The sequence below is a fragment of the Crocodylus porosus genome, unplaced genomic scaffold (assembly GCF_001723895.1).
Source record: "Crocodylus porosus isolate Cpor-Errol unplaced genomic scaffold, CroPor_comp1, whole genome shotgun sequence".
Classification (NCBI taxonomy): Eukaryota; Metazoa; Chordata; order Crocodylia; family Crocodylidae; genus Crocodylus; species Crocodylus porosus.
The window spans coordinates 108,640,204-108,654,341 of NW_017728886.1; the positions used below are offsets into that span (position 1 = coordinate 108,640,204).

The following is a 14,138-nucleotide window of genomic DNA, read 5'->3' on the forward strand; positions in this document are numbered from 1 at the left end:
TCCTATGACCCCAGCTGACTTCCTGCCCTTTGGGCAGGGGGCTGGACTCGATGATCTCCCGAGGTCCCTTCCAGCCCTGATGTCTATGAAATCTGCTCCCCCTGTGCCCCTTCCTTTTCCTCCCCCCTCTCCTTCCACCATACCAGACTTACCAGCTGGAGGCAGCTCTCCACATTGCCGGGCTGTGGTCCTCGCTGCCTGTGCTATGCTGCAGCTGGACACATGCGCAGATTGTTTATTGGTGAAATTGTCGGCCTAATACAGCTAATTTACAATGTAGTAAATTTTCTTTATATTGGTGCCGATCCGATATCGGGCCAGTGTATCTGTGCACCTCTAGAATCTAATCTTCTGAGGCTTTGGGTAGGGGCTTGGAAAATCTGAGGACTGCAGGAAGCTTGTGGAAACCTCAGTGAAATTCACATGGTTGGCACCTGCAGGTTGTCATGGGAGCCAAGTGGCTGGGAAGCAGGCAGGCTGTCAATTGGCAGTTAGCAACTGGTGAAAAGAAGCGGCCACCACAGACAGCTGGGGTGGGTTCTAGCCCCAGGAGAATACCTCCCCTACCCTCCCAATCAGCTGATTAATGGGGTGGACATTTTGTGTGGTGGAAACCCTCTCAGTTCCAACTGCAAGAGAACAGCCTCTGCTTCTTGCACTTCAGGCCAACTCAGAGGAGTATGGAGGGGAGGTGAGCACATTCTGCTGCAGTTTCAAGGCTCAGGGACTTTAAGAATTGCACTCCTGTTCTTCAGAAGCAAACATATTCAGGAGAAGTGATTTTAAGGACCCATTAAGATTGTTAGAGTAAGACTCCCTTTACTGTACGCAGATGTGGAGATGTCCAAACATTCAGGGCTGTTTTGTAAGGGGGTGGAAGGGAATGAAATGTAGCAAGAGACTTTTCACCATTTGGAAAAAAAAAGTGAGTGTTTCCTACTCCTAGTGTGTTCTGGTCTGTTTGATCAAACCTTCCGTCCTTCAGATGACCTTGAGTTACCAGGAACAGAATGCCTTTTCTGTAGAGCCTAGGGTCATTTTAAACAGAGGAAATTCCCACACACAACTGTATTAGGTTGCAGTTGAGCTGTAGGCATTTCTTAGTGGTTTGAGTTAATATTGTCTTTCAAGTTCGTTACAAGTAAATGTTGGAGATTTGATTTGTCCTTGTATTTTCTTATACTTTGTTGTTGTTTTCTATTTCTCCCAGGTAATGAAAAGCACAGTATTCAGGTTGCTTCTCAACAGGAAGAGAGTGAACCAACACTGCGTGACATGGCCCTACTTATTGAACAAGTCACTGGGGTTCCAGTTCCTTTTCAGAAAATAATATATAAAGGTAACTAACCTGGAAAATATTTCTTGTAGGTATCCTACATAGAGTATCACATTCTGTTCTCATGCAGCTGAGGATTCATTTATCTGTCTCTGAAAAATTACTCTTAACCTTTTTAATTTTTTTAATCCAGTAGTATGGTTTATTTTAAAAAGAATTACTGCACAATATTAAAATAAATTAATAAAACAATAATGACCCAAATCCACAGAAAAGACTCGGGCTCCTAAACTGGCATTTAGAGTATGGGCAGTTGAACAAAAAGAGTACTTTTTTATCAGTTTTGTGTATTGATGTCAGTTGTACCAGGATCAGAAGTAGACAGTTGTATGGGTGTTTTGGGATACCACCGTGCCTTGCTACTAGGGGTTGGGAGAAAGTAATAACCTGTTTGCTTTTAGCAAATGGCTATCATGGAATGGATGCAGAGAGATGATACTTAAATTGGATTAAGATTTAAGTTGCATATTATCCCTGATTCTGTCGGGGGAGATTCCTACTGGGTTAGCTGAAGTAATCTTGCTTTAGGAGTTTGCATCATCTGTCCATCACTTCTTTTACAATGCTGTAATGCTTGCTACACCAGTGTAAATGTGTTGTCTCTCCAGGCCCTTGGAGTTTAAGCACCTAGGTCTGAGATGCTTAGAATCCTCACCTAGATGTTTTAGTTTCTGGTTTTCACTGCTCAGGTTCCCCAGAATCTGGAGTTCTACTTATGTGCATGACCAGCACTGTCTTCATATTGGTCTTATGCTTGAGTTAATTTGGGATCTCTAAGCTGGTCATTTTGCTACCAAAATTCCACAAGGGACCTAATCCAGTAGTTGTGCCTATACTGTGACAGTGCTGAGTTCCTCACAAAACAGAAGTCATAGCCACTTCCATTTAGAAACTGGCTGATGGAGAGTGATGAGGGGGAAGAGGTGAGTTGAGTGCCTTACCATTAGACTATGGATTGGCACCTCTTCTCTCTGGCTCAGGGAATCTTGAAACCTTTGCTGCAGGGTAAGAAGGTCCCAGGTAGATATCTCCACTAGGCTTATACTCTAATGACAGGTTTATTGTACAAAAGGGAGGTGTACTTACCACCTCCTTCTCTGGGGAATATGTATTGAAAGAAAACAGTGAGCTTACTCTTTTTCCAGAAACGATGCCCAAGTTGCCCAACTCCAGGAAGGGGTTGCAGGCTGTGAATCCTGATCTAAGTTAGGTGATTATGCCTTTGACAGGGGTTGGCTTCAGACTTGTTCCTCTTCAGCAGTCCCTCTTGATCATCTTAGATGTTCCTTCACACAGTGGTTGTGGAGAATCCCATTCTCGGAGGCTGAATTCTCCCCATATGGCTATGTAACTCAGGACTGGACATTCCATTTTAAGGGCTTAAGAACCCAAACCCCTTTATGGATATAGCCCAAAGTGTTTGGGCATCTTGCTGTAAAGCCATTTTTAACTAGTATGTTGTGTTTTGAAGATGGCTTATAGTAAAAAAAAATAAATAACAGAACACCCCAAATCAATACCTAAAGATATCTACTACTTTTTTCCTTAGGAAAGTCCTTGAAGGAAATGGAACAGCCGTTGTCAGCACTTGGAGTTAGAAGTGGTTGCAAAGTCATGTTGATTGGGAAAAGGGTAAGTGTCACTTTATGCTCTTTCTTCCTATATTATCTCAATATCTTTTCATAATTCTATTTAGACAATCACCAGTTAAGGTGAATCTGCTCTAAATGAGCAAAAGAGTGATAAAAGTGAGGCTAATGCATGAGTTACCAGAGTGTACAACCATCCTGTGCATTTCTGAGGTTACATTCTCTGGTTAGTTCCTGTCTAATTAGTCACCTGCCATTAGCCCCACTTCTTTTGTATTGCTGCACTCTTACCCATGTTACTGTTCAGAGATAAAGAGCAAAAAGCTTTAGCTGTTGGGTTGCCCACCAGATATTTGATGAGGTGACATGCAACTGTCTGCTGATATCACGTGTAGAGGGTAGGATAATGTATTTTGACAATAAGCAAGTTAAATTGTTCCCATAAGGCACTAATATTAATAAAACTACTTTTCAATTGTTAGTTGGTCTTCCTTCATGTTTGTCTCTCATTGTATTTATATGTCACTTTCATTTGTGAATATATTCATTGTTGAGCATAAGAAACTTAGGTAACATATTTAACTGCATAGTAAAATACCAGTTGAATGACGCTTAGCTGTGACGGTACCTGAAGTCCAGTATTTGTTATAAAAGCTTGAGTATTAGTTTGTACATTTAGTATTATCATATTATCATTTGTCCCAGATAGATTTGCTACTTTATTGACTTTAAGGTAAATAATAAATGGTTTGACCTTTTTTAATACACAGAATAGTCCAGAAGAAGAGGCTGAATTAAAGAAATTAAAGGATTTGGAGAAGTCAGTGGAGCAAATAGCTAGTAAATTAGAAGAAATTAATAAAGAATTCATAGGTATCCAGAAGGTAGGTATGCTCCCTGTCTTTCTCTCTCCTGTATTCGTGCAGTAGGGTTTTACATATAATCTTTACTTCAAGAATAGCTACCACAGAAGGCGTGTCATATATTCAGTGGTATTTAGGCTGCAACTTACAGTTTTACAGGTGACATGTAAAAGGTTTACTAGATACTATGTTGATTTACGCATTTCTGAAAGAAGGAAAAATGTATGTGTTTTAAAGAAACTGTGTCCTTTAGATCCAGAGAAATATACTTAATAATACTTATCCTTACATACTGGTTTTTACTCATTGCAGATTTCCTTTGCCTATGAGTGACAGCACACATACAATATAGAAAGGGAATGAATATATGGATTGAGAACTGACTGATTCTTTCTCGAAGTCACTTGTGACATCATTTACTGGCAAAGAACCTAGGAACTCTGAATGGCAGGAAATTATTCAGATTTCTTAAGGTTTTAAGGAGGGCAGCTATTGTCTTAAATTTGGTTGACTTTAAGTATGCTATTAGGAAATGACTCAAGTCTTATTGTTTGTATTACATTAGTCCTAGAACCCTAACTCAGATTCAGTCTTCATTGTGCTTAAAACTATATAGATTTCATAGACATTAGGGCTGGAAGGGACCTCGAAGATCATCAAGTCCAGGCCCTACCCCAGGGGCAGGAAGTCGGGTAGGGTCAAAGGATCCCAGCAAGATAAGCATTCAAACATTTCTTAAATGAGTCCAGAGTAGGTGCCTGCACCACTTCTGGAGGGAGTCTATTCCTGGTCTTGAGGGCTCGGACCATAAAGAAATTTTTTCTTATGTCCATTCTAAAACGGTCTTGTAGGAGTTTATGACCGTTGGCTCTTGTTTTTCCTTGGGGCGCTCTGGTGAACATATAGACACGTAGTAAGAGGCAGTACATGCTACAAGGAGCTTATAGTTTAAACAGACAAGATGAACAAAGGGCAGATTCTTGTGTAATAATAAAAGTGTGTTCAGAACCCTCTCTTTAATTAGTTGACACCTGTTTGCAGTAACGCCTTGTAAAATCATCAGCTGCTTACCAGCAGTATTTCTCCTACACTGGATTTGGATGACCCTCCCTTTAACAGCAACATTTGTGTAAGAGCAATGTAACACCATGGCCCCGACATGTTAGTCCTAACGGGTGTGGACAGTCTTTTTAACTCATGTTGCTTGTACTTGGGGCAGAAGTGGCAAATGACTGAGAACACTAATGGGTCAGTTTGCCAGCTTTAAAAAAAAAAAAAAGGTGCCATGACCCCAAATGGGTCGTAGATCCCATGGAGCCCTTAATTTCTCTGAGGCTGCAATTTTCTCGTATGGCTTTCATGTTAATATGGAGTAGGGCCTTAACAAGCTTCAGTTGCTCTACTGTCTCTGCCTGCAATTACCCCATAGTGATTGACAGCTTAACCCAGGGAACTTTAGCTGTTTCATTCAGGGTAAGCTACCCTGGATTTAAAATGGATAGAATTACAGGTCCATGGAGCTGCTGAAACATAGTAAATATCCATCCCTGTTAACTGCAGGCACAGAAATAGCTGTAACTGTGAATGGGGTTGTCAGCAGAAAACATGTGGGAACCACTGGGTTAATTCCTAGAGTAGTGGGAGGATTTATGTCCATCTCCACTGTTAATGTTTTGGAGAATCCACAGTCACTCAAAGGCTGAGGCAAATTGTCAGGGACCAAACCTGGGATGTAGAAGTGGCTCCAGGAAGCTGAAGAGGGTGTTCAGAAACTGGGGAGCAAGCACCAGAAAAACTCAGTCTTGGAAGAAGAACTGGAGTTGGAAGGGTTCTTCCCATCTGCAGGAGTCCACCTTCCAACTCAAGAAGGTTGGGTACAGCATTTGGGTTGGTTCCCTAGATGTCACTCTGGTTTTCAGCAGGTCCTATAAACCCTGTCTGTAGGACTTATCTCCAAGGCTGTTGGTAATGTTTTGGGGAATGATGTAGCTGTATCATTTCACTGCACTCCACAAATGTGCTCTTTTGTAAAACCTTTTTTTTTGGCAGGTTACTGCTTTATGAATGCAGTGGAAGCTATGGTATTGTTAGTGCTTTGTATCATATATTTATTCTTTTTTCTGATTTTGAGATGTCTAGGGGGACACAAACTGTATTGAATTAATGTTTTAAAAGGATAACAAGGAAATAAAAACCTGGTTAACTGTATTTTGGGCCTGTACTTTCCCTTTCTACTTTTAAAAATATCACTTTTAAGGTATTTATTAAATAAATTGAAAAATAAATTGAGTTATGGGATCAGAACCCTTTCGCATAGTATCTAAAGAAATATTTTCCCCCAGAATGAATTAAATTAAAATATTGAAGAGTAGCACATACCATCTGTGGAATAGGTTGTAAGTAATTTCTCTTTTCATACAGGGCTTTCTAGCAAAGGATCTTCAAGCTGAGGCTCTGAAACAACTGGAAAAGAGGATAAAGGGAACTGCTGAGCAGTTCATGAAGATCCTAGAACAGATAGATGCCATTGTGAGTAAATAATTGATGAAAGGGTTGTATGTTTCTTAAAACAAATGTTTAGGCCTCCTCCACACATGCAGGTAAACATGCGATTGGATCTAAATGCATGATCCACACAGTCATGCTTCCTGCCATGCCAGACATTCATGACTGGAAGCATGAATGTGGGATTGCACGTTAGATCCAATCCTGCCTTATCGCTGGTGTAGAGGAAGCCTGATCCTGGGCTCCCCCTGTGTTGACAAGAAGCAGGCTCCAACAGCTGGGATCCCTCTTTGGAGCTGTCAGCTGTCAGACCACATGCAGCTGGGACCGAGAGCCCTGTCAGCTTCAGGACCCTCAGCCCCATGGCTGTGGGGTGCTGCTGCAGTCTCCCAGCAGCAGACTGCCTACATGTAAAAATTAAAGCAGGATAGAAACTGGCTAATATTTTACACATTTTCAAGCAATAGCTGTAGCTGGTTGGACCTTTTTAAGGTGCAGTAGTTAATTTGCATGTGTAACCAGTCTAAATTTTATTGTGCTATTAACCAGGTAGTTGAGCAATAGATATAACTTGTTGAGGGAGCTTTAATATAGCTGTAAAGTTGAGGTAATGTTGTAGCTGTTATGGCCCAGGAAAAATGCAGGAGGCAAGGATTTTTGTGGGTGATTCTTTTTTTTATAGTTTTTGTAGTTGGGAGGGATCAAGCTTTCAGGTCTGGAGAAAGGTGCTTCATACCCCAACGCTTGTTTGTATCCTATACGCTTTGTCCAATAAAAGACATCACCCACAAAAATCCTTGCCTCTCACTGGATTTGTGGTGATTATTTAATGTATTTTGTGTGATATTTGAAAGTCCAAACAGAAAATTAACTTGTTTTTCAGAAACAACAAAACCAATTGGTTTGCTCGCCTTTCTTCAGTATCCAATGTTTGTCACTGTAGTGCCTCCAAATGGCATCTTCATATTGGTATGTGCAACAGGGAGCCTGGGGCTCCTGTTTCTTTAAGGGAAAGACTGCAGCAGAAAGAGCCCCAGGCAGCTGAACAGGAGTAAGCTGCAGGAGGGAAGGCAGAAAAGAAACAACTGCAAGCTAGACAGTAAGCTGTCCATACAGGTGAGGAAGCATACCTGCAGCCAGTTAAGAGAACACCTGCCTGGAAGGGGGATGAACCTAGGGGATATAAGCCTGAATCCCTGAGGCAGAGGGGCACTGTATCCCTGAACTCTGCCCAGAGAAGAGCTCCTGCCAGTTCAGGCTGGTGGGGAGTGGGAACTGCAGGCCATGTCAGATGCTCCCAGGGCAGAAAGAGCCAGAGAATGGGAGGGAGGCCTGGAAGTGAGATTATGACTCTGAAGGGGGACTTTGAGTTAAAGCAGTTGTTTGGATTTTTGTTCTGACTTAGATCAGTGGACTGTGTATGGCTGATAAGGTAGGAAAGGAGGCACAGGGGTACCTGATGGGGCTTGCTGTTGAGCCCTGCCAAGCCTGAGGCCAAGAAATCCAGGACCTGAACCAAGAGGGCCAACAGAGGCAGTCTGAGGTCAAGAGGGCCAGAGCCTGAGCCCAGAGGGGGCAGTAGGGTGGCTAGGGGCCATCGAGAGCCGGAGACTGAAAGGCCAGGCCAGAGACACCAAGCTTACATTACTTGTCTACAGCCAGAGGTACCTGTAGGTTAAGGCTAACAAGGCTGAAGCGTATACAAAGGAGTAACTGGTGAGACTAACATCTGTGAGGCATGGCTATGGGAGCAGCAGGAGGCACGATTAAAAGCGGTCCATTTGGGCCATAGGGGGTGGCCACTGGCTCACAGTGCCAGTTAAGCACAGTTGGGTTTGCCAGGGTGGAAAAGACACCTGTGAAGAACTGTATGTTTTTGCCTAGTGACAGAGGGCCCAGCAATCATGAGAAATGAGTCAGGCTAGGCAAAGCACCAGTGAGGGCACTCTGGGTCTCAAGTATTCAAGGCACTTTATGTCCTATTAGTATTCAAGGAACATCAAGGTGTGGTAGGTGAGATAAACAGTAGGATCTTTGTAGAGGACCTACAATGCAGGCAGGATTAGGGTGGCTCTAGGGTGTGCCGTGGCTGTGACCAGGGCCTGTTGTGCTACAGTATCTATGGCAGCTCTTATTTTTACATGGTGACACTACTGCCTGTGTGCATCTCTGGGCACCACATTTGGCTGTAGCATATTAAGTCCACATATAATAGGTATTCTGTACTCATGTGTTACAATTTTAATTTGTCCTGACAACAAAGCCCACTATATTAAACTACTTTACAGTAACAATAAGAGTATGACAAAACAGGAGGACACTTCTCTTCTTAATGCCATCCAAGGGCCGAGGAAGGCATACATGTGGATGACTTCAGCTTGGTCATACATGGGTTGTGATATTTTTGTTTGATGTCTGCATATGAATGATTGTTTGTTTGTTTGTTTGTTTGTTTTTTAACTTTATCAAGGTATAGCTTAGTGCCTCTCAGCCACCAGTGAACTATAACTAGACAGTACCCTCATTAGTGGTATCTCTTTCCTTTTTACACACAGGGTGAATGAGGTATTGTGTAGGTCAAGCAACCTGCTCAAGAGTACATGGGAACACTGGCTGAGCAGCATATTTAGTGCAGATCTCCTGAGTTCAGTTATATCACCCTTTTTGGTATCCTACCTATTAGATCATCCTTCTGTCAGGGAAAGTTTCCTTTCATAGGCTTATTGGAGAGCAGGATTGGAAGGGACAACATGAGGTCATCCAGCTCAGCCTGCTGCTTGTGGCAGAGATAGCTTAGTAAGGGATGGTCCTACCAAGTGCCTGTCTAATTTGCCTTTGAAAATTTCCAGGGATGAACATGCCACAACTTCTCTAGGTAGCCTGTTACAATACTTGGCCATCTTTGTAGTCAGAAAATTTACTCTAATTTCCACCCTGAATTTCCTTTGCTGCACCTCAAGGCCATTGTTCCTCATCTTGTCCCTTACAGCCACAAAGAAAAGCCCATCTCTATCCTCTGTAATTGCCCTTCAGGTATTTGAACTGTTGTCAAATCCCCCTCCCCCCATCTTCTCTTCTCCAAACTAAACAGCCCTAGCTCTTTTTTAGCATTTCCTCATATGTCTTGCTTCCTAAACCTCTATAATCATTGTTATTGCTCTGTGCTGGACTCTTTCCAATTTGTCCACATCTTTCTTGAAGTGTGGGCTCAAAACTGGATATGAGACTCCAGCGAAGGCCTCACGTCATTATGTTGCATATGACCAAGAGCAGTTATTAAGGGAAGCTGTGTTGTGTTTCTGTGGTGCTTATACTTGGGCCTAATCCTGCAAATGAATATGCACAGGATGGAGCATATCCTCCATACTACCTATGTGGAATCTCCCTGACTCCACAGAGCTCTGCCCAAGTCTGATGGCCTGCTTGTTTGAATCTGGTTGGTAGGACCTGGGTCTAAGTATCTTTTTTAATCGATTGATTACTAGTGTATATACCCTGGGAGATATCAAAATACTGCTTTACAGTGGATTCTCTGGCTCCCTCACCAAAAGAATACTGATATGCAGCTATTGTGAGAATTGAGTAGGGTTTATAGACATCTGTGATTTTTTTAGGTTACCTAACTTACTGCTTTTGTACTACTAAGTTTTTAATAATAAGTTAAGGGTTGAGGTTTTGTTGCTATGATCTTAACTTCACTTGTACCTCACAAATCTATTTTTTGAAACTTTTTTTAAATAGTTGAATTTGTTCTTGCATGTAACAGTTGAAGCATTTAAACTTCAAATATAAAATAGATTATTTTCTTTCAACAACTTTATTCCTATTCTTTCTTTCTGTCTCTGTCATGTGGAAAGAGAGAGGGAGAAGCCCTTACTTGACAGTCTCTCAAGTAGAATCAGATTGTCTTGCTCAGTAGAATAGGGAAGTCCACTCTGGAAGGTAGAGTTCACACCCTATTAAATCCCCAGGTCTCAGTGCATGACTTGACTATAATAATCACAAGGACCCTGATAGTAATCAAAGCAACTCCTGAAGGTTCATGTATAGACATTGATTTGTTTTAAGTGGAGTTGGTCCATTGCTATGCATCTTCTCTAATCTTACAAGATGCTGTAGAAATCCCCAATCAGTATTTTCAGTTGACACAAACTCATTTTATGCCATTTGCCTGATTCCATGTGCACGGTTTAAAAATAGTTTCCAAGTTAAAGTACCTTGACTGCCACCTTTTCACTACTGCATTTTACACAAAGGATTTTAAGCCTGATTTTAGTGCTTTGACTGCTAACAAATATGTTAACTGTGGTGCTGGCACTTGTGCTGTAGGAAGAAGATTAGATAATGCATGTAATTCATATTGGTTATCAACCAGCAGTCAAACTGTATTAGTTTCTATTGACTGGTAACCTGTATTGGCTTTTATTCTACAGCTTAGAGGAGGCACTTACTTTATTTACTCACATACCACATACACTTTTCCCCACCCTAAAAATCAGCCCTCCAGAATGTGCGTACATGACCTGATCAGGAAAACAGGCTTTTCTTCCTTTGCATAGAAGCAGGAAGATGCCATGCTGTTTCTGTCAAAATGGCTGCTGCTTTCTGGCTTACCAAGCAGCAGGCCAGGGGCCAGTGTTGTTCCTGTCATAGCCACTACTGTCTGAACACTGTAGCTTGAGCTTGAAACATCAGTTGAGTTGGCTCATGTGAAGTGAGCTGCTGCTTGCAATCTGTAGTGTCTTAATGAGGCATGCGGTATGGATATAACACTTTTTGTTATTTATAGCAACTTATAAAAATAACTATTGACAGTAACTATTTACTGCCCTTGAAAGGGTCTGGGGTTTAGCCCTGTTGCTATCCTCTGTACCAGGAAGTTCCTGCTGCATGGGCCAGACTGTCTCTTGAAATGCCACACTTCCTGAACACTGCGTCCAGGGGGACTTACTGTCACACAGTGAACCATGACTTTGGAAAAGTTTTTTTTCCCCCTGTATTCAGCCTTCCAAACACAAGGGGTACGTCTTATTTGGGAGCATATGATATGCCAGAAAATATGGTAGTTCCAAGCTATCACTTTTCAGTATTACAAAATATTGTAAGTATTCAGTAAGTAAAACTAAGAATATAACAAGGGCCAGAGCAAACCTTGCCTTCAGGGTTATTTTCTTTGTTTGTTACCAGGTTGAGAATTATGAACTTGGAACAGCTAAACTGACTTAAGGGATCAAAGGTTTTAAATATGGGGTCCTTAGCTTTGGTGAGAAATCTCTGAAGGAACCAACATCAAGTGTGACATTCAAAGCATTGAGCCTTGCCTCCAAATCTCCAGTTGTTACTCATATTTTTTCCAAACATTTACGTATAGCTACAACCTTGCAAATCCAGTCTTGAAATTTCATGTCTAAAATACAAAATATTCTTCCTTCTGACATGCAGTACTCTCTCTCTCTCTCTCTATCTGTCTATCTATCTATCTATAGCATTCCAGATAGGGATTTTCAGCTTGGGGCTGTAACACTTCAGCAGTTTCACCATTTAGTGATTTAAGAGGTCTTTTAAATCTATTTTGAAGGTATCTTTCTCTCATGGAAATGAAACAGTCAGAAGTAAAATTATTAATTAAAAAAATAATTTAGTTAAAATGTGCATCTGGGAAGTTATTTTCTGGTATTAATGGAGCACCTAAAAACTATAGGCATGGTCCAGGGTGCCATGTTCTGGGCCAGGTACAAACAGTAAACCAAAAAGTCTCTGGCCCAGAAACCAACTAGCCTAATTTCACTTAAATTGGCTAAATTTAAGTGATATATGCAGTCCTCTATTATTCTTCAACTGTAAATTCTGAGATGATCATTGATGGCTTTGTTCTGTTTTAAAAAGCTAACTAAACAGAAATCTGTGAAGAAGAATGTGCTTCATGTAATATGCATGGAAATTACATATTTCTGAAAGATGAGCAAATGAGCTTGTGTTAGGGCACATTTGTTATATTTTCTTAAATTAAGATTTTGCAACAACTTAATGTTCTTAAAAGTCAAGTTGATCAAGAATAGCAGCAAATGAGGGGGAGAAGGTGCAAACTTATATGTACGAGGCTCTTTCTAAAACTAACAGCAAAATAGATGCCTATATTGTAGCTTTGTGACAAAGTAGGAAACTACGCAGTGGAGGGAAAACTGATAGTGTTGTTGAATGCACCCATCGATTACAACTATGTAGAGAAGTGATGTGTAAATGATCATTGAGAACAAAATAGTTTTATTTTGAAATTGCAGTTAGTTTCTGAAAGACAGTTGTAGCAATCTCCCAATGAGTTCTCTCACCTGCGTCTCTTGGCATTAAACTCAAACTGCACTTCTCATGTGGTACAAGTTCTAGGTAAATTCGTATTAAGTGCATATTACCTTTTTTCAGAAACAATTGTTGAAAGAAGAGAGAAGTAGTCCCAAAATACTAAAACTACGAAACATTAGAAAGCTGTAGCTTGTACTTTATGAAAAGTGAAACCTCTCTCTATTCCTTAGTGCTTAAAATGACGCAGGCTTATTTCTGTAGCCCTATAAAGATCTTCTTTTCTTAAATGCAAGTATTTGAGTACTAAGCACTGCTTATTGTAATTCTGCTTATTGTAATTCCTTGATGTTTAACACAAATGATAAAAATAGAACCAAAGACTTTGGGGGAGATTTTCAAAGGCATAAGTAGCAGGTGGGCACTGTTATCTTTCAGTGGGAATTGGACATCTTAGAACCATTTGAGCCTTTGAAAATTTCTACTTAGTTTCAGCTCATTTACTACCAAATAAGTTGCTTAAAAATATGCATAAAAATTAAAACTGAATTATTTATGAGATGTGCTTATGCAACTTACCAAACAGTTGACCACAACAAGACTGAAAGGATTAGTAATAGAAAAATGTATACACCTTTGAGTACAATGCTTGAAAGATAATTTACGTTTATCTTCATTTATGAGCTTTTTGAGTACCTTGAAGCATTTATGGGACAGAAATGCTATTTTAGAGAGTTAATTAATTTTGCTTTTAATATGATTTTATTTCCATGTGGTTTTGGGAGCTGTCACTGCCAAAAGATGACACTCCCAAGACAGATGATCTTAAATATACATTTTCTTAACCTTTATTAAGTATTTATGAAATGGTTGTCTCTCTCTCTCTCTCTGTATGTATGTATGTATGTATGTATGTATGTATGTAATATATATACATACACACACATACATATATATATGTGTGTATATGTGTGTGTGTGTGTATATATAATATGAGCTATTAGAGAATTTAGTACTAGTTGAATCCAGTCAAAGTCATTAAACTTGATTTTAATCAACTACTGAAACGTTACTGTGACTTAAGGTTCATTACCAGCTTCACCTGCCATATCCTGAATAGTTGGTCAGCATATTCCTGGAAAAAAGATGTAGATTGGCTAAGGTAAAGCAGAGAGACTGAGATTATTTGATTTTAAGAGTTTTAATCTTTAATCTGCCTCCAAACTCCTCTTTAAGCAAGGTGGTGAGTTAAGATGATCACTGCTAGCTTAAAATGAACTTGCTGTGTGGAAAGTGGAACATGGATTGTCAGCTACCTATGCCACGCTAGGGGCAGGATGATATGTTTTGGATGATCTGAAACATTTTTAAGGGCAAGGCACTCGTTCTGACAGTCCAGTGAGTTGTATGGTACAGGGAGATCCGGGTGATGTGGATCCCCTACCCTCCATAAATGTTGACCTCGTGAAGGAACATCTTGAGAAGCTGGATACCTTCAAGTCAGCCGGCCCTGACAATCTGCACCCCAGGGTACTCAAGGAGCTGGCG

The 14,138-nt window shown here is 40.7% G+C and overlaps 1 protein-coding gene across 1 annotated transcript in view; it reads left to right on the forward strand.

Annotated features, from left to right (window-relative positions):
- Nucleotides 1–14,138, forward strand: part of BAG1 (BCL2 associated athanogene 1) — a 32,262-nt gene that overhangs the window by 3,759 nt on the left and 14,365 nt on the right. Inside the window, exons 2-5 of the mRNA XM_019540567.1 lie at nucleotides 1,211–1,339; nucleotides 2,886–2,968; nucleotides 3,696–3,809; nucleotides 6,210–6,317. Coding sequence (XP_019396112.1) covers nucleotides 1,211–1,339; nucleotides 2,886–2,968; nucleotides 3,696–3,809; nucleotides 6,210–6,317 — 434 coding nt within the window. The remainder of the gene's footprint in view (nucleotides 1–1,210; nucleotides 1,340–2,885; nucleotides 2,969–3,695; nucleotides 3,810–6,209; nucleotides 6,318–14,138) is intronic.